This window comes from Leopardus geoffroyi, chromosome B1 (genome assembly GCF_018350155.1).
Source record: "Leopardus geoffroyi isolate Oge1 chromosome B1, O.geoffroyi_Oge1_pat1.0, whole genome shotgun sequence".
NCBI classification, from domain to species: Eukaryota; Metazoa; Chordata; class Mammalia; order Carnivora; family Felidae; genus Leopardus; species Leopardus geoffroyi.
In genome coordinates this window covers 30,609,796-30,628,369 of record NC_059327.1, presented here as the reverse complement: position 1 = coordinate 30,628,369, position 18,574 = coordinate 30,609,796, and the positions used below count along the sequence as shown (strand labels likewise).

The window sequence follows — 18,574 nt, the reverse complement described above, 5'->3', positions numbered from 1 at the left end:
CTGGCCTAGAGCACAGGCCCAGTTAGGGGGCGTGAGAAGTTTCCAGGCCCAGGGGCAGATGGACAGATGCCTGATTGAACACGTGCAATTGAGAGAGGGCTACACGACATAGAATCGATAAGGGGCAGGTAGGACTCATGAAGAGAGGTGGTGGAGAAGAGGGGGAGAAGATGGGTCTAGAAGCTCGTACGGGAGTGCTTGGAGTCCAGTGGCCTGCCCACACACCCCGACTGGGCTGGAACCAGGCCATCTGCAGAGGTGCATGTATGGCACCCCTCCTGCCTTTAGTTAGAATTTAGCCTGGGATGATCGGGGTCTTTCCCAGGTACCAGCACCATTCTTTCACATTAAAAAAATTTTTTTTTTACTGTTTATTTATTTTTGAGAGAGAGACAGAGCATGAACACGGGCGGAGGGTGGGGGTAGCACAGAGAGAGAGGAAGACACAGAATCCGAAGCAGGCTCCAGGCTCTGAGCTGTCAGCACAGAGCCTGACGTGGGGCTGGAACCCATGAGCCATGAGATCGTGACTTGAGCCCAAGTTAGATGCTCAACCAACTGAGCCACCCAGGTGCCCCGCTTTCACATTTGGAGTTAGCCCTCAGAACCTTGGAGAAAATACATGACCTGATGGGGTTGTGTGGGTAAGTCAAGAAAGTTCACGTGAAACGGCTTTAAAAATAGCAACAAACTACGCAAATTCTGGGTGGTAATATGTGGCCTAAATTGTTTTTCCCCAAGAGCTTTCCTATGTTGAGGTATTCTTTGTGGGGCACACAGTTTTATGTTAGAGTTCTCTTTAAAAACAGGGATTACTAGGGTGCCTGGGTGGCTCAGTCGGTTAAATGTCCGACTTTGGCTCAGGTCATGATCTCACGGTTGGTGAATTCGAGCCCCGCTTCAGGCTCTGTGCTGACAGCTCTGAGTCTGGAGTCTGCTTCGAATTCTGTGTCTCCCTCCCTCTCTCTCTGCCCCTCCCCTCCACACACTCTGTCTCTCTCTCTCTCTCAAAAATGAATAACCGTAAAAAAACTTTAAAAGAAAATAAAATCAGGGATTACTTCTGAAGGACATTTTGAGGGGGCACTTTTCTTTTCCTAAATAAGGTATCTGTTCTCCCCGAGCAAGCTGGGTTTAAGCCGGGTAATGTTTTGGTGGGGGTACCTGGGAGCACCACGAGCAAATCATTCAAAAGAATCAAGCGTTGTAGTGGGGCCACTGATCTTTCCGGTCCTTTAGCATTAGCCGTCGGAAAATTCTGCTCCCCACTAGAGGTTTCAGCTCCAGATAAATGATTCAAACTTCGTTGGTAGAGTGCGGCCAATAATACATGTTGCCTTCTGTTTTCACCAGTCTGGGTAGGAATAACAAAAAAAGAGTTTGTGTGCTTGCAGGAGGAAAGGAGCACATAAACATATCATAAAGTATAGTCGGTCTTCTGCTTGTCTGCCACTCCAAATTCAGCCTCCGCAGTTAGCAATCTGGCACCATTTGCCAGCATTAATTTGATTCCATTTGTATTCCAAGTTGCAATTCCCTTTACAGTGCACTTTAGTGCTTAAGATCTATTTGTCAGCTGTTATTTAAGGGAGCGAATAAATTTTTCAGTATGCAGTAAATGCAAAATAACCCAGAGAAATGAAAGTTTGAATCCGAAGTTGTTAAATGGGAGAGCCAGTGAAGAGGACTGTGTAAAACTAGTGAGCTAATGGCAGGCAAGTTAGTCACGTTTTTATGGATTTGCCATAGTTTAATTGACTTTGATTTCTTTAAACGTTCCAACTCTTTGGGCGCCTGGGTGGCTCAGTTGGTTAAGCATCTGACTCTTGATTTCTGCTCAGCTCACTATCTCACAGTTGGTGGGTTTAAGCCCTGAGTAGGGCTCTGTGTTGACAGTGTGGATCCTGCTTGGGATTCTCTCTCTCTCTCTCTCTCTCTCTCTCTCCCTCTCTCCCCCTCTCCTGTTCACACACTCTGTCTCTGTCTCTCTCTCAAAATAAATAAATAAACTTAAAAAAATAAGGAATGTTCCAACTCTTGTTATAGTGAGTATTGCCCTAGAGTTGGAGAGAAGTAAGGAACTCAGTTGTTTCCTGAGCCACCTATAGAAATCGTTCAGTATCATCATTCATATTCTATAAATTTTTTTATGTTTATTTATTTCTGAGACAGAGACTGAGCATGAGTGGGGGAGGGGCAGAGGGAGAGGGAGACACAGAACCAGAAGCAGGCTCCAGGCTCTGAGCTGTCAGCACAGAGCCCGACACAGGGCTTGAACTCACAAACCGTGAGATCATGACCTGAGCCGAAGTTGGACGCTCAACCGACTGAGCCACCCAGGCACCCCATCATTCATATTCTAGACCATGATATCCTCAGTGAAATACGGTGGACCCTTGAACAATGTAGGTGTTAGGGGCACCACACCCCACACAGTCGAAAAATCTGCATCTAACTTTGGAACCCCCAAAACTTAACTACTACTAATAGCCTGCTGTTCGCTGGAAGCCTGACAGATAATATGAACAGCCAGTTAACACATATTTTGTATATTATACGTATCATATACTGTATTTTTACAATAAAGTTAGCCAGAAGAAAAGAAAATGGTTATTAAGAAAAACATAAAAGAAAATACATTCACACTATTATACTGCGTTTGTTGAAAACAAATCCACAGGTAAGTGGACCCACAAAGTTCAGGTCTGTGTTGTTCCAGGATCAGCTGTAGTTTAGGGCTTTTATGGTTCTTATTTCAGTCTTCTTGAGTGTTGACCATCTGAAGCTGTAGGTTTAGGGAAGGAGCTCAACTGGGCAAAATGCCATCTTTTTTAAAATCTTCCCCAGAGAATTTTAGTGTGGAAGAATCTGATTAAAAGCCTACTTTAATATGATTTTGTGTGTGTCTGTTGTGTATGTGTTTTAGGGAAGTAGCTAAGAAATACTTTTTAAGGTAAAAAAATAATGGGAAATGTTTCTGGAAAGTTAGGTCCCTTTAACTTTCCTCTCTGTTAAAAAGGTATTCCCGCACTTTTAAAGATGGCATCACTCCTACAAACTAAACAATTCAGATGGATGTCCTAGAACCTCACACTCTCGTTTTTCAAAAGCCGTGTTCTTTTTTAGAGCATGAACATACATGGATGTATCTTGCTTAGATTCCGCAGGTTTGTTTTACTACTAAAGATTGCATATGCACAGAACCCCGTGCTCGTCTCCCCTTCCTTCCTTTATCAGGGTTCCAGTAGAACTTGGCTACCCAGCCGGCAAGCCCTCGTTACAGTGAACGAATGGCAAGCCCTCCCAATTACGTGAATGAAGGGTTCATAATTGCTACCAGTCTCAAGTCCCATTCATGTTATGAATACAATCTGAGTAGACCTAGAAACTGGCCACAGAAAGATCTAGCCAGAGCTGTTTTTGGTGCCTGTTACCCTTAACTGATGTGGACGAGCAGAGATGATGCTCAGGCCATCTCCATTCTCTGAAGCACAGGAGGCAGGCGTTGTGTCCTGCTGCTGTCCTGTTCTTTGGATCTTTGCCGTGGCACAGCCAGGGCGAGGCAAATAAAGAGTCACCTACGTGCCATATAGCAGCAGCCGCCAGCCACTGCTGGCACCAGCCACTCACTCAAGACACCTGTGCCTGCCCCCCTCCCGAGTTAAGTGTGGACCCACTTCTGTTGTAATCATACGCCACCAATCTTAATCTTGTATCTTGATCACTGTCTCTGACTCCTGTGGGTTGGACTCCAATTCTTCTCTCCCAGTTAAACAGCCTTGGTTCCTGTTATGCCTTCAGCGGAAACTTAATGCTCTAACTCAAGTTCCTGGATTCCTGGTCCTGTTGGTGACCAGTTGACCAGCAACCACTTCATGTGCGAATGGCCTTTCTTCTCAAATTCTCTACTCTTTCACATCTTCAAGTTTGTCTGTTAACTTTTGCTGACCACCTAACTCTACGTGTCATTAAATTCCCGCTGTGTATGTAGGTGAGCATTCTTTTTTGTTTTTTAATGTTTATTTATTATTTTTGAGAGACAGAGAGACAGAGCGTGAGAAGGGGAGGGGAGGGGAGGGGCAGAGAGAGAGAGAGAGGAAGACATAGAATCCGAAGCAGGCTCCAGGCTCTGAGCTGTCAGCACAGAGCCTGATGCGGGGCTCGAACCCACAAACCATGAGATCATGACCTGAGCCAAAGTGGGATGCTTAACCAACTGAGCCACCCAGGTACCCCTTCATTCTTTTTTTTTTTTTTTTGATGTTTATTTATTTATTTATTTTGAGAGAGCACAAGTAGGGGAGGATCAGAGAGAGAGAGAGAGAGAGAGTTCCAAACAGGCTGTGCACTGTCTGTGCCTGACATGGGGCTCAAATGCACCAACTTTGAGTTCATGGCCTGAGCCAAAATCAGGAGTCAAACGCTTAAACAGCTGAGCCACCCAGGCGCCCCTATTCTTTTTGATGCTAAAGGTCAAATATGGCAAATGCCAAGTAAACAAATACATAATCATTTTTTTTTAATTTATTTATTTTGAGAGAGAGGGGGAGAGAGAGAGAAAGAAAACAAGTGGGGGTGGGGCAGAGAGAGAGAGGAAGTGAGAATGTCTCAAGCAGGCTCTCCGGCTGTCAGCACAGAGCCCATCATGGGTCTTGATCTCATTAACTGTGAGATCATGACCTGAGCCGAAGTCGGACGCTTAACCGACTGAGCCACCCAGGCGCCCCAATCTTACTTGATCTTTAATTGTTTCAAAGCCTTTCATGATTAAATGACTTCTCCTTGCTGTAGTGTTGGCACCAAAGAGTATATATTTATTTGAGAGAGTGTGTACCAGCATTAAACAATTAATTTTTATGAATTCTACTAGAGAATATGTTTTGTTCCTCTGGAAGCATTTATTTGGGCTTTTTTTTTTTTTTTTTTTCCCTGCAGGTAGATTTTTTTTTTTTTTTTTTTTTTTTTTTTTTTGCCATTTCCTTACATTTAAAAACTCAAATCAGGGGCCACAAAATCATCAGTGTCAGGAACACTTTAGAAATTCTGCTACATATTGTGGTATTGTCTTAATCCTTTCTCGGTTATAGAAATAACTTCTTCCTGATTGAGTCTCCATCCACAATGTCAGGAAACAACTGCTTACCACATCCATCACTTCTGTCTGCACAGGATCGTGTTTCAAAGGTTTCCCAATTAATCCTGTGGAAGTTAGAATCACTCATAATTATAATCCTGTTATGCCTTCTTTATTTCTTGATGTGCTTGTTAATTAACGTCCATCCTGCAGCGGTCTGTAGCATGGTGCTATTGTTGGCTGTTTTGTCTTTAAAAGCCTCTTTTCTACCATTTTGACTAAGATTGATTCACTGCACTTTGTTGAAATCGATCATTTTAGATCAAAAAAAAAAATCTATACCATATATTCATTCTGGCTACTTTTGCATGATTTCACTTTTTTTCAGTCCATCAATGCCAAGCTGGTTGCTTACCCCTTTTTGGCTTCCTTTCTCTTGCTCTTTTCTTTTTTAAGAACTGTCTATCTCTTTCTTTCTCCCGCCCTCTCTGAGACAACACCTCTGGGGAGAAAAGCCAATTGGCGGAGGCAGCAGAATGAATTCTCATTTCGGAACCAGGCTAGACACTAGTCCCATTTCTCTTTTTATAAAATCAGGAAGAGGGTCCCTCTGCTTGGTGATCCTCCCCCTGAACAGTCTCTAGGGTGACAGCGTCATGACTGACTGCGAGGCACTTTGCAAGCGCTGTAGCATCCTTCGTTATAGCCTCAAACTCCTCTGTATTCTAATCTCACCAGGTAGACTCCAGATGAGCACTAAAATTCTTGTGCACATACTAACGTTTTCTTTTCTTCTTCCAGGCACTGACTTTAACATAGATAGCTTACCTCTGCCTCGGAAGGCCCATCACGACTGGGCCCTTTTTCACGAAGAGTCTCCGAAAAATAATTACAAGCTCTTTCACAAGCCAGTCATCACCTTGTTCAACTACACTGCCACGTTCAGCCGACATTCCCACTTGCCACTGACCACCCAGTACTTGGAGGGCGTAGAAGTCCTGAAGTCACTCAGATACCTGGTCCCTTTGCGGTCCAAGAACATCCTTCGAAGAAGACTTGCTCCACTGGTGTATGTCCAGTCAGACTGTGACCCGCCATCAGACAGGGACAGCTATGTTCGAGAACTGATGACTCACGTTGAGGTGGATTCCTACGGTGAGTGTTTACGAAACAAGGATCTCCCTCCGCAGCTAAAAAATCCAGCTTCCATGGATGCTGATGGCTTTTATAGGATCATTGCACAGTATAAGTTTATCCTTGCCTTCGAGAATGCGGTATGTGACGACTACATCACTGAGAAGTTCTGGAGACCTCTGAAACTGGGGGTGGTCCCTGTGTATTATGGGTCCCCCAGCATTGCTGACTGGCTCCCAAGTAATAGAAGTGCTATTCTCGTGTCTGAATTTGCTCACCCTAGAGAACTGGCAAGTTACATCAGACAACTGGATCATGACGACAGACTGTATGAGGCCTACATAGAATGGAAGCTGAAGGGTGAGGTCTCGAATCAGCGACTTCTCACAGCACTCAAGGAACGGAAGTGGGGAGTACAAGACGTCCACCAGGACAACTACATCGATGCATTTGAGTGCATGGTGTGCAGCAAGGTGTGGGATAATATCCGGCTTCAGGAGAAGGTGAGAGAATCAAGGTTTGGCGAAGAGGCTCTAGGGGAGCCATCTTGATGGCTTCTGACATTTTGCATCCTTTTTTTAAAAAAAAGTTATTATTAGGGGCGCCTGGGTGGCTCAGTCGGTTAAGCGTCCGACTTCGGCTCAGGTCACGATCTCGCAGTCCGTGAGTTCGAGCCCCGCATCGGGCTCTGTGCTGACAGCTCAGAGCCTGGAGCCTGTTTCAGATTCTGTGTCTCCCTCTCTCTTTCACCCTCCCCTGCTCATGCTCTGTCTCTCTCTGTCTCAAAAATAAATAAAATGTTAAAAAAAAAATTAAAAAAAAAAGTTATTATTATGTTTTAAAGTTTATTTATTTTGAGAGAGAGCAGGGGGGGCAGAGAGAGAGGGAAAGAGAAGAGAATCCCAAGCAGGCTCTGTACTGTCAGCACAGAGCCCGACACGGCACTCAAACTCAACAAACCACAAGATGGTGACCTGAGCCAAACCCAAGAGTCAGATGCTTAACAGACTGAGCCACCCAGGCGCTCCGCCATTTTGTATCCTTCTGTAGCGGCCCCTTCGTACTCCTCTTCATTCCCATTAGAGAGACCAGGCTCTGCAGGAAGGTGAATATTTCATTCCTCGCCTTTCAGGACTTCATTCCTCATGAAGTTTACTAGTCCTGTCCTTCTTCCCGAAGGCCTTAAACTCCCCTTTATTGTTTCTTCTGAAGGACACCATGCTGCAGGTGCTGGGCAGTGAGAGAAGCAGGCTGCAGGAGAGGGAAGAAAATAATAAAAAATGGGAAAGTTCTAAATCTCATCCACATTGTCAGGTCTTTAACTTTTCCATCAGTGCTCTGGTTTCTGTCAGACTCCTTACACGTTTGCCTCACAGGCTACTGCTTGGAAACTTATTCTCATTTCACATGTGCAATCTAACACCTATCTCTCTCTCTCTCTCTCTCTCTCTTTCTCTTTCTTGCTCTTTCTCTTTCTGGCACATGCTTATTAATATAGAGAAAATATTCAAATAATGATGGAATAACCCTTAAAATATTTCTTTTTCTTAAACTATTATAAAGAAATTTCTTAGTAATGTCTTCAAATTTCTTGATGCTCTTAACATTTGCTTGCTTTACTTATTTATACTGGGAATGGTCTCACTTTATATATAACTAAATTTGTTAGAAGGTAGTTTATTGAAAGAAAGAGAAAGATTAGTTTAATTTACCTTTGAAATTAAAAGAGAGCGGTGCCCAGGTGGCCCAGTCAGCCCCTAAAATCAGCCAACTTTGGCTCAGGTCATGACCTTGCGATTCATGGTTTCGAGCCCCGTGTCGGGCTCTGTGCTGACAGCTCAGAGCCTGGAGCCTGCTTCGGATTCTGTGTCTCCCTCTCTCTCTCTGCTCCTCCCCTGCTCACACTCTGTCTGTCTCTCTCTCAAATAAATAAATGTTTAAAAAAATTGAAAAAAAAAAGAAATTAAAGAAGAAATGAGATGGCCCACTTATACTATACTACTTGGCAATCACTCATCAGTCCCTTGTCCTACTCCCATATACATGTAATGTTTCATCTAAATTCTCTGGAGGCAAACAATTTTTGTTAAATACTGAAATGTTTATTTTGGACAGCGTATTAATTTCAGGTCAGACATAAACCTGAACAGTTCGTTGAATTATTTTTGTGTATTGTATAGATAAGGCTCTCATATGTGAAATGTGTGTATTTTTGGACAAATTTTAAAATATTTGAAAGATTATTTTCCTCATTTTAACTAGTATAAAAATTTAAATTGTTTTATCTGGTTTTATATAACAAAGATTTACTCATAAAATCATTTCTGTTAAACCAAGTGACTTGGTTGCTGCACGAACACTATTACATCATCCTTCTCAGAGAATGCATCCTGACTGGCAACGACTTCCTCTTTGACCTAAGTTACAGGGCCACGTTACAGCAAAACCCAAAATCTGCACACTGCAGAAAACGTGAAAAAGTAGAGACCACATTAATTACCCATGCCATCCTAATTATTTATTCTGAAAGTCTGTTAAAGCAGAAAACAGAACTTCTGAGCGTGGTGATTTGCCCGGGGCTGCCAATCATGATCCGTGCCAGGCTTGGACATGACAGTCACAGAAAAGCAAAGAACCCCACAAGCCCTAACTGTGTCCACACCTCACAGACGCCCTTTTGGAATGATTGCTGGGGACTGGAAGAGAGCGCATGACGACGTTGGTGGATAGCTTTGTAAAAGTTATAGGAGACGGGGCGCCTGGGTGGCGCAGTCGGTTGAGCGTCCGACTTCAGCCAGGTCACGATCTCGCCGACCGTGAGTTCGAGCCCCGCGTCGGGCTCTGGGCTGGTGGCTCAGAGCCTGGAGCCTGTTTCCGATTCTGTGTCTCCCTCTCTCTCTGCCCCTCCCCCGTTCATGCTCTGTCTCTCTCTGTCCCAAAAATAAATAAACGTTGAAAAAAAAAAATTAAAAAAAAAAAAGTTATAGGAGAGTGTGTATATTCCTGCATTTCCAAAAAAACAGCTAACTGTGGTATTTCCGAGTGCCTGAAGGTGATATAATTACATGTCCTTCTCTTTGGAGTCTTTGAAGAAAAGTAGATGGAGTAGGCTGTCCTTTGGCGTGTTCTTATCCCTCCCCGAGAAGTGGTCAGTGAGGATGATTAAAAGGCTTTGCTTGCATTTCAATGGATGCGCTACAGTTCTCAAATGCTAATGTGCTCATTATTGAAAAGCAGAACAAAATGTACCGTGAAAGTAAATTAAAAGGGTATTAAGACCAGTTCTTTACACTGGCATTTATTCATTTGTTTTACAAGATTTGTTACAGCTTCCATATGCCATGCCTTAAAGTAAGCTGCTTATATATGTTTCTTCACTTTTTCTCTTTCAGCCAAAGAAAAGCTAAAAGAAATAATTTGATTTCCTCTGACTCTGATTATTTTTCATCTTGTGGCTGGCAATAATTTAATCATTGTATTTGGATGTAGAAACTACCGTAAGAATATCAAATGTATCTCCCCTTTCTCTACTCTGCTTCTCCCCTGCTCTCCCTCTACACAGACCTAGTGAGTTATCTATTGCTGTGTGAATAATAATGTCACAGACTTAGTGGCTTAAAAACCACACATATTTATCATCTCACGGTTTCTTGTGGGTTAGCTCATGGCTTAAGCGGGTCCCCCGGAAGCCTGCAATCAAAGTATCAGTCAGGGCCGGGTGTTCACCCGGAGACTCAACTGGGGACAAGTCTGCTTCTAAACTCACATGCTTGTTGGCAGATTCAGTTCCTAGAGGCTATAGGACTGAGGGCTTCAAGTTGCTCGTTGGTTGGAGGCCGGAGGCTGCCCTCGGCTCTGAGAGGCCACTACATTCCTCGTCCATGCGGGCTTCCCCAGCATGGCTGCTTACTTCCTCAAAGCCAGCAAGTGAGTGAGAGCGTTCAGCAAGATCAGTGCTGCAACCAGCATATATGATCATGTACACACAATCACACACATTCTCTCACCTTTGCCGTATTTTATTGGTTAGAAACAAGTGAAGATACCTTGCACGCTCAAGAGGAAAGGAATACAAGGGCATGAATACCAGGAGGCGGAAATCACGGGGGCCATCTGGAGTCTGTCCACCACACCTGTTGAATCTGAGTAGGCTTGTTCTCTATGGTGTTTGCTTTATTTACCCCATGTAGGGGGAAGTCTTTCGGTATCGAATTGACTTTAGTCTGTAAAAGAACATTTACCGATACACCATCCTGTCCTCAAAAAGGCCATACTAGGGGAGACAGCATATAATCATCAGAGATCTAACTTCACAGGGGATAAGCTTTTAAAAAATTAGCTTTGAGGTATAATTGATATACCATAAACTGCACATATTTAAAATGCGTGGTTTGATTACCTGTGAAACCATTACCCCAATCAAGATAACAAACATTTCTTTCCTCCCCAGGACATGAGTTTCCTCATGTCCCTCTTTAATCTATCCTCTCTCCACCCCCTTTCTCAGGCAGCCACACATCTGCTTTTTGCCACTTCTGACAAAGAAGCTAAGGCACTTTTCTAGATTTTTATGTAAATGGAATCCTGTAATGATTCTCTTTTGTGTCTGGCTTCTTTCTATCCACATGATAATGTTGACATTCATCCACAACACTGCGTATCAACAGTTCCTTTCTCTTCATTGTTGAAGTTCGCACATGCCAAAATGGCCTTATCCATTCAGCTGTTGATGGACATTTGAGTTGTTTTCAGTTTCTGGCTATTACAAAATAAGGCTGCCTTGAACGTTCACGTACAAGTCTTTGCGTGGACGTATGTTTTCATTTGTCTTCTATAAATACCTAGGCGAGGAATGGCTAGGTCATATGGTAGATGTCTGTTAAACATTTTGAGAAATTACCAGATTGTTTTCCAAAGTTACTCTGTCGTACATCCCCACCAGCATTGCATGGGAGTTGCATTCATTAACAGTCGGTGTGGTCAGTTGTAGTTTTTGCCATTTTGCTGGGTGCGTAGTGGTATCTCACTGTGATTTAATTTACATTTCTCAGCAACTAATGATTTTGAGTATCTTTTAAATGGCTTATTTGCCATCAATATCTTCGGCGATACGTCTCTTCAGATCTTTGCTCATTTAAAAAAGATTGAGTTATTCTTGTTATTCTTGAGTGGTGACAGTTCTTCATATATTTTGAACAAATAACAGATGTTTTCTTCCAGTTTTTGGGTTGTTTTTCCATTTTCATAACTGTCTTTTAAGATGTAAAAGGTTTTAATTTTGATGAAGTCCAGCACATCATTTTTTTCTTTTATATTTGTGTGTTTTGTGTCCTATATAAAAATATTTGTGTAACCCAAGGTCACTAAGATGTGCTTCTGTTTTATTCTAGAAATGTTGTGGTTTTAGCTTTTACACTTGGGTCTGTTTTCCACTTAGAGTTAATTTTTGTAATGCAGTGTGGTGTAAGAGTTGAGGTTTGTATATTTGGATGTCCAATAGGATCAGCACCATTACTGGAAAGATTATTTTTTCATGATTGAATTACCTTGTTGTTTTTTTCTAAACTCAATTGGCTATATATATATATATATATATATATATATATATATATATGTATGGGTTAATTTCTGGACTGATCAATATGTCTGTATTTAAGTACTGTAGCTTCATAATAAGTGTTAAAATGAGATAGTGTCAATCTTCCAACCTTGTTCTTTTTCAAAATTATTTTCACCATTTTAGGTCTTTTGCTTTAATATATAAATTTTAGAGTCAGTTTGCCAATTTATATGAGAATGCCTGATAGCATTTTCATTGTGATTGTGTTGAATGTAAGTATCAATTTTGGGAGAATTGACGACAATATTGAGACATTTAACCCATAAGAATGATATATCTATCCATTTAAGTCTTCTTTAATTTCTCTAGACATTATTTTGTAATTTCTTGTGTACAGGTTTTTTTTTATAACTCTTTACTCAAATTTATCACTAAGTAGTTCACATTTTTTGATACCATAATAAATGATATATTTTTTTAAACTATATATTCTGATCATTTGTTGCTGGTATATAGAAAAAAAATTGATTTTGTACGTTGACTTCATAGACTGCAACCATGTTCATTACACAGATTAGTTCTGGTATCTTTTTTAAAGATTTCTTAGGATTTTTCTACATAAATGATCATGTCATTTATAAAAGAAGATGATTTTATCCCCATCTCCAATCTATCTGCCTTTTATTTCTTCCCCTTTTCTCCTTTACTGTACTAAGACCTTCATTATAACTTTGAAGAATACTGTTGGGACCATAGTTCCCCATCATAGAGAGACTTGTTCTTCATCATTGTCTCATCATTGTTTTTCATCATTGTTTATGATATTAGCTGTAGGATTTTGGTTGATGCCCTTTATCAAATTGAGAAAGTTTCTTTCTGTTCTTACTTTCATGAGAATTTTTTATCATGAGTGGATATAGAATTTGTCAAATGATTTTCTGTCTCCATTGAGACAGTCATGGTTTTCCTTCTTTATTTAATGATGAATTACAGTGATGATTTTCAAGGCTAAATGACCTTGCTTTCCTGAGATAAACTTCACTTGGTTATATTATCCTTCTTATTTACTGTTGGATTTGAATTGTAAAAAAATTTGTTAGGAATTTTTGCATCTATGTTCATGAGGTAGACTGGTCCATGTTTTTCTCCCAGTGCCTTGGCTAGTTTTCATATGTGGTAATGCTGCTCTCATGTTCCCTCTGCTCGTGTTTCCTGAGTTTGTGGAGATTTAGTATTATTTTTTCCTTAACTGTTTGTTGAATTTACCAGTAGGCCATCAAAGTTTTTTCCTTGTAGGAAGGTTTTTAAGTATAAATTGAATTGTTTTAATAGATATAAAGCTGTTCCTGTTATTCATCTCCTTTTGAGTGAGCTTTGGTAGATTGTGTCTTCTAAGGGATTTTTTTTTTCATATTCTCCAAGTTGTCAAATTGACTAGCATACCATTGTCAGCATTCCTTTTTTCTTTCAATATCTGTACTATCTGTATGTCACCTCTGTCATGTCTGATATTAATTTGTGTCTTTTTTTCATGATTAATCTACACAGAGATTTATCCGTTTCATTGAGCTATTCAAATAATTAGCTTTTGATTTCATTATTTTTTCTTTTGTTTTATATCTTAATTATTTCTGTTCCTTATTTTAATTTTTCTTTTTTAATTTTATTTATTTATTTAATATAATTTATTGCCATGCTGGCTAACATACACTGTATACAGTGTGCTTTTGGTTTTGAGGGTAGATTCCTGTGGTTCATCGCTTACATACGACACCCAGGGCTCATCCCAACAAGTGCCCTCCTCAATTTACCCTCTCCCACCATCAACCCTCAATTTGTTCTCTGTATTTAAGAGTCTCTTATGGTTTGCCTCCCTCTCTGTTTGTAACTCTTTTTTTCCTCTTCCCTTCCCCCATGGTCTTCAGTTAAGTTAATTTTTCTTAAATTGGACTTAATTTGCTCATTTTCAAATTTAAGGTAGAAACTTGGGTCATTGATTTTAAACCTTTATGCTTTCATAATATACGTGTTTAATGCTATAAAATTCCTCTAATCACCGCCTGAGCTACCTCCTACAAATATAGGTTATTATGTTAATGTTAATTCAGCTTAAAATATTTTCAGTCTTCTGCCCTGCTACCAGTCTCCCTCCTGAGCATATGATGGGGGTCCATGGAAAAGAGCTTTTGAGTGGATTTGAACTCTTCCTTTGTGTCTGGGACTCCTAGGTATTCCAAACTGGCATGAAAACCCATACTTCACCTTTAAGAATTTGTTTAAAAATGTAACTCGGGGCACTTGGGTGGCTCAGTCGGTTCAGTGTCCAACTCTTGATTTTGGCTCAGGTCATGATCTCGCAGATGGTGAGATCGAGCCCTGCATCCCTGTCAGCACAGAGCCTGCTTGGGATTCACTCTCTCCTCTCTCTCTGCCTCTCTCTCTCTCTGTCTCTCTCTCTCTCTCTCTGTCTCTCTGTCTCTCTCTCTCAAAATAAATAAGTAAACATTTTTAAAAAATGTTAACTGATTTCTTATTACCTGTTGGTATGAAGACCACCGCTTTCTCCTGTGTTCTGTCAAAGGTTAAACAAATCATGTATCCATCTCTCCCTGGAGGGGCTTGTTACTCTGGAATTCGGTTTACCTGGTTCCTGTGTGATTTCGGTTCCCTGATGGCCTCAAGGCAAGTTGTGAATTTAGATTACCTGACTTTGTCCTTATTGTTAGAATAGGAACCATGTTCTCTTTGGAAGCAAAATATTTGTTAATCATACTTTAGAAACAGCTTGTTTTTCTGCCCAGGACCCCAGCTGGAAAGGCAATTTGGGATGCTGAAACTTAGTCGCTTCCAAAATGTCATAACTATTTCATCAGACACACTTCCTTCAGGTCATACTATGAACTATTTCTACAAGAACACTAGAGTTAAGAGTCCATTTCATAAGATTATTTTCTTTGTGATATCCCCTCAGATGGAACTTTATCCTACACTGCTGAAAGGACTTTTGAGTGGGCAGGCATGCAAACAGATATCAGTACTGGCTTTCTCATATAAACAGTGACGCAGCACCAGGGTTGGGAAGGCCATCCAATGGTATGTGGTCAGTATGGCTACCAGCTGACTGGTTCTAGCATCACGAACAAGCCATCTGCTGGTTATCTTGCAACATTTCCGGTGCTGGCGATTGCATCGTTTTTCAGGGTAGCCCATTTTATCTTTTGTTAGTTTTGACAGTTATATGGTTCTTTCCTTTGAATCCGGACTTTGCTTTCTCTAGTCCATTCTTAGTTACCTGCTACTGACTCTTTAGTTCAATGGCATATAGCCTCACATCTCCACATGTTAGTCAATAAATATGAGCGGTGACCTTTCAAAAGTTTGCATCCTCCTTTCTTGATTCTGTTCTGCTCTTGCTTCAAATACAATCTCTCACCAACCATGATCCCTCACTAAAGTAACCCCAATTTTGAGCCCACCTCTAGTTTTCTGGGGGAAAAAATGTATTGCTATTCAGACTTCCCAGCTTTTAAGTCTTAGCATTTCCTAATGGTTTGCTGTTTGGATTTGTGTTCTGGGTCTCTGTGCTGTGTTGTCTTGGTAAAGAAATCTTGCCCTAGTTCCAGACTCTTTTAAGCCAAACTGCATGGTCATTTGTCCTGAGAGCAGAGAGGTATATCCTTCACTCTCTTCCAAACATGTTAATGCATTCTTCAACTTAGAGTCCCTTCAGATACTTAAAGGAAGCTTTATATGCATTCTAGGTCGTCTTTTTTTCAGGCAACACCCTAGTATCTTCTGTGCTTCCTATGGGAAGTTTAACAAAAAAGGGAATATGTTGATTCAACCACAGGTAGGTACCCAAATTGTTATATTTCCAAATTGGTTTTTCTACTCTGCTTTCTAAATTTGTGTTGGATGAGAATTCTAATTATTACAAACTCAATACATTATAAACCCTGTTATCTTCACATTAAAAATTTTTTTTGGAAAAAGATACACATGCACATAGCTCAAAGTATTAAATAGTTCTGCAAAGTTAGTTTAAAAAAAAAAAAGAGCAGCCTTTAACTTACCCCTTTTCTCCCTCCCCAGCAGCAATCTCTTACCACCACACTTAGCTAATTATTTTGGTATTTGCCCAATGTTTCTAACTAACATGCTGATACACTAATATTTTGATGTTTAAAAAAAGGGACCCTGAGAGCTCCCCTGCCCAGCATTTGAGGATTTTCCTTTCTTATCTTTTTCTATTGCGTGGACACCTCTATTTCTTGCATGCTTTCTCCCTTTTCCCGAGTTTGCGCTTCTGATTGATCCTACCCTTGGACAGCTTCTCGAGAAGGGGTACGTGAGGATGTCTGAAATGTCTTCATTTCACTCCAACATGTAAGCCATAGTTTCGCTGAGTGTAAACTATCAGTTTTCCTTAGAATTTGGAAGGCATTTTGCATCGCCTTTAAAAAAAAAAAAAAAAAGCCTTTACTTTTGAAATGATTTTAAATTGGCGGAAGAGTTACAAAGATGGTACAGAGGTCCTGAACGCCCTTCACCTGGCCTCTCCTGTTGTTAACATTGCACATCATGACATGATAACGTGTCAGTGCTTAAGAAATTAACGTTGGCACACTGCTATTAACTCACCTGCAGACTTTAGTCGTATTTCACCCATTTTTCCACCAACATCCTTTGTTCCAGGATTAAATCCAAGATACCAGATTGAAATGAGCTCTCGTGTGTCCTTGGTCTTCTCCAAACTGTGACAGTCGTTCAGGTTCCTTATTTTTAATAACTTTGATGCTTTTAAAGAGTACTGGCCAATATTTTTGTAGACTGTCCCTCCATGGGTTTGTCTGATGTTTTCTCCTGTTAAAACTTGGATTATGGATTTGGGGGAATATGAGAAGGGTGAAAGGGCCCTTGTCATCGCACCTTGTCAGAGGGGTGCATGACATCAACCTGACCTATTACTAGTGATGTTAACTTTGATCAGTTGGTTTAAGGCGATACCTGCTAGGTTTCCTCCGTGAGCTTACTGTTTTTCCCTTTCCATTAAGCAGGTTGCTAAGTCCAGGTCATGCTCGAAGGGAGGGGGATTGATCTTCACCTCCTCGAGAGAGGAATATCACACAATTTGCAGGCATGAGTTAAAAACACCACAATAATGAATAAATATTTCAGGGGAGATATTTTGAGGCTACGCAAGTATTCTTTTTCTTCCCTAAAGGTTTACGCACTAATGTTAACATTCAACGGTTAGTCTCACCATCGCTTTTTAACCTCCAGGGTCCCTGTCAAGAAATCTGCAACCATCCTAACTCCTGATCCTCAGAATTAGACTTTTCCAGTCAGGGAGGTGGCAGAATCTCTCCCTTCTTTTCTGTGTTCTGAAATTTCATAAAAATATTTGCCAAGAGACTATTTGTTTCACTGGGGAGTGACGATATTTGCTTTCAAAGGAAAAGTACATGTCGGGTGCTGTTGTCGTGAGGCAGGAACATGGGACTTGTTTTTCTTTATCATCTATTTTGAATTCTTTTTTCCTTTCTCCCAATGCAGGGCTTACCACCCAAAAGATGGAAGGCAGAAGTTACCCACCTGAGCTGCCCGGAGCCCACAGTGTTTGCTTTCTCACCTCTGGCTCCACGTTGGAGCTCTTTGAGGGAGATGTGGATACCAAGCTTTGAACAGTCCAAGAAAGAAGCTCAGGCCCTAAGGTGGCTGGTTGATAGGAATAAAAATTTTTCAGCTCAAGAGTTTTGGGCCCTCGTGTTCAAGGACTAATTTCTACCAGTATCACAGCGATATAGACTAGGGGGTTCTCTTGAGCTTTATTTTCTAGGTTGCCTTAACACTCGAATACAGTCGCTACTTTGTTGACTGTCCTTCAGGATAAGGATTAATTGCTGTAGTTCTCATAATGAGCCCTCTCAGCTAATGGATATGAATTACCCTTAGGGGTCACCTCTGTATTTTTTATACTAAAAAAGTGAATATGTCGTATGGACACTGGTCACCTTCAGTTTCCACGTCTGGACGGATGTACCTGCTGCCTTTTGTGGACGTCCAGCTAATGCGGAGTGAGTGCTTTCCTCACTGCAAGCGAGGCGGAGGATGGAGCTGTGGATTCTTGACCCTCACCTCACTGTCTGCGGTTTATTAGTATTTGGCAAGCCCGGTGTCCTGATGCTAAGCATGAACATGAAATGCATTAGAACTTGGCAATGAGAGATTCCATCTGTTGGTTTCCAGGGATGTAAGTGAGTAATAAAAGCTGTGTGAATTTTATCGGCTGTTTACTCTTCAAGTCAGAAGAACATACGCATGCCTGCCTTCTCCTTACTCTCAGTACCTCTCTTTTCTTCTTTCTACCTTGCCCTGCCGCCTTCCCTGCTCGCCTCCCTAACTGGAATGTCTTAGGAAGACCTGCCTTCTCCTCGTGTATTTTGAACGGTGAGATGTTCTCAATTGTGTCTCACTCTGCAGAGCAGAAGAATAATCATATGATCCAGGCGGTACACCCTGTTCGTTTCCATCAGCGTGAGAGTGGAAGTGAATGTCCCCAGGAACCCCAGTTGTGTTGAAGGTGATTTGTTTTTTCTTAGGATGATACAATAGTGGGCAGCCCCACTGGTTTGTAAATGTCCCTTGTCATTTCTGATCCCGTCACAGAGAAGGTTCAGCTCTCCTGGCGGGATCATCCACTAGAGCTCCATGAAAGACCGGGAGAAAACACTGGCTCACATTTTCTTCCCGTGTGATGGTGGGGAGGCTTTTAGAGGATACTATAGCCCAATGCCACCCAACGT

The 18,574-nt window shown here is 41.4% G+C and overlaps 1 protein-coding gene across 2 annotated transcripts in view; it reads left to right on the top strand.

Moving 5' to 3' along the window:
• FUT10 (fucosyltransferase 10) overlaps positions 1-18,053 on the top strand; it is an 80,779-nt gene extending 62,726 nt beyond the window's left edge. For both annotated transcript variants that reach the window (XM_045456496.1, XM_045456502.1), the window contains 2 exons: positions 5,876-6,711; positions 17,325-18,053. In XM_045456496.1, coding sequence (XP_045312452.1) covers positions 5,876-6,711; positions 17,325-17,549 — 1,061 coding nt within the window. In that variant the 3' untranslated portion in view covers positions 17,550-18,053. The remainder of the gene's footprint in view (positions 1-5,875; positions 6,712-17,324) is intronic.
• The last annotated feature ends 521 nt before the right edge of the window (positions 18,054-18,574 follow it).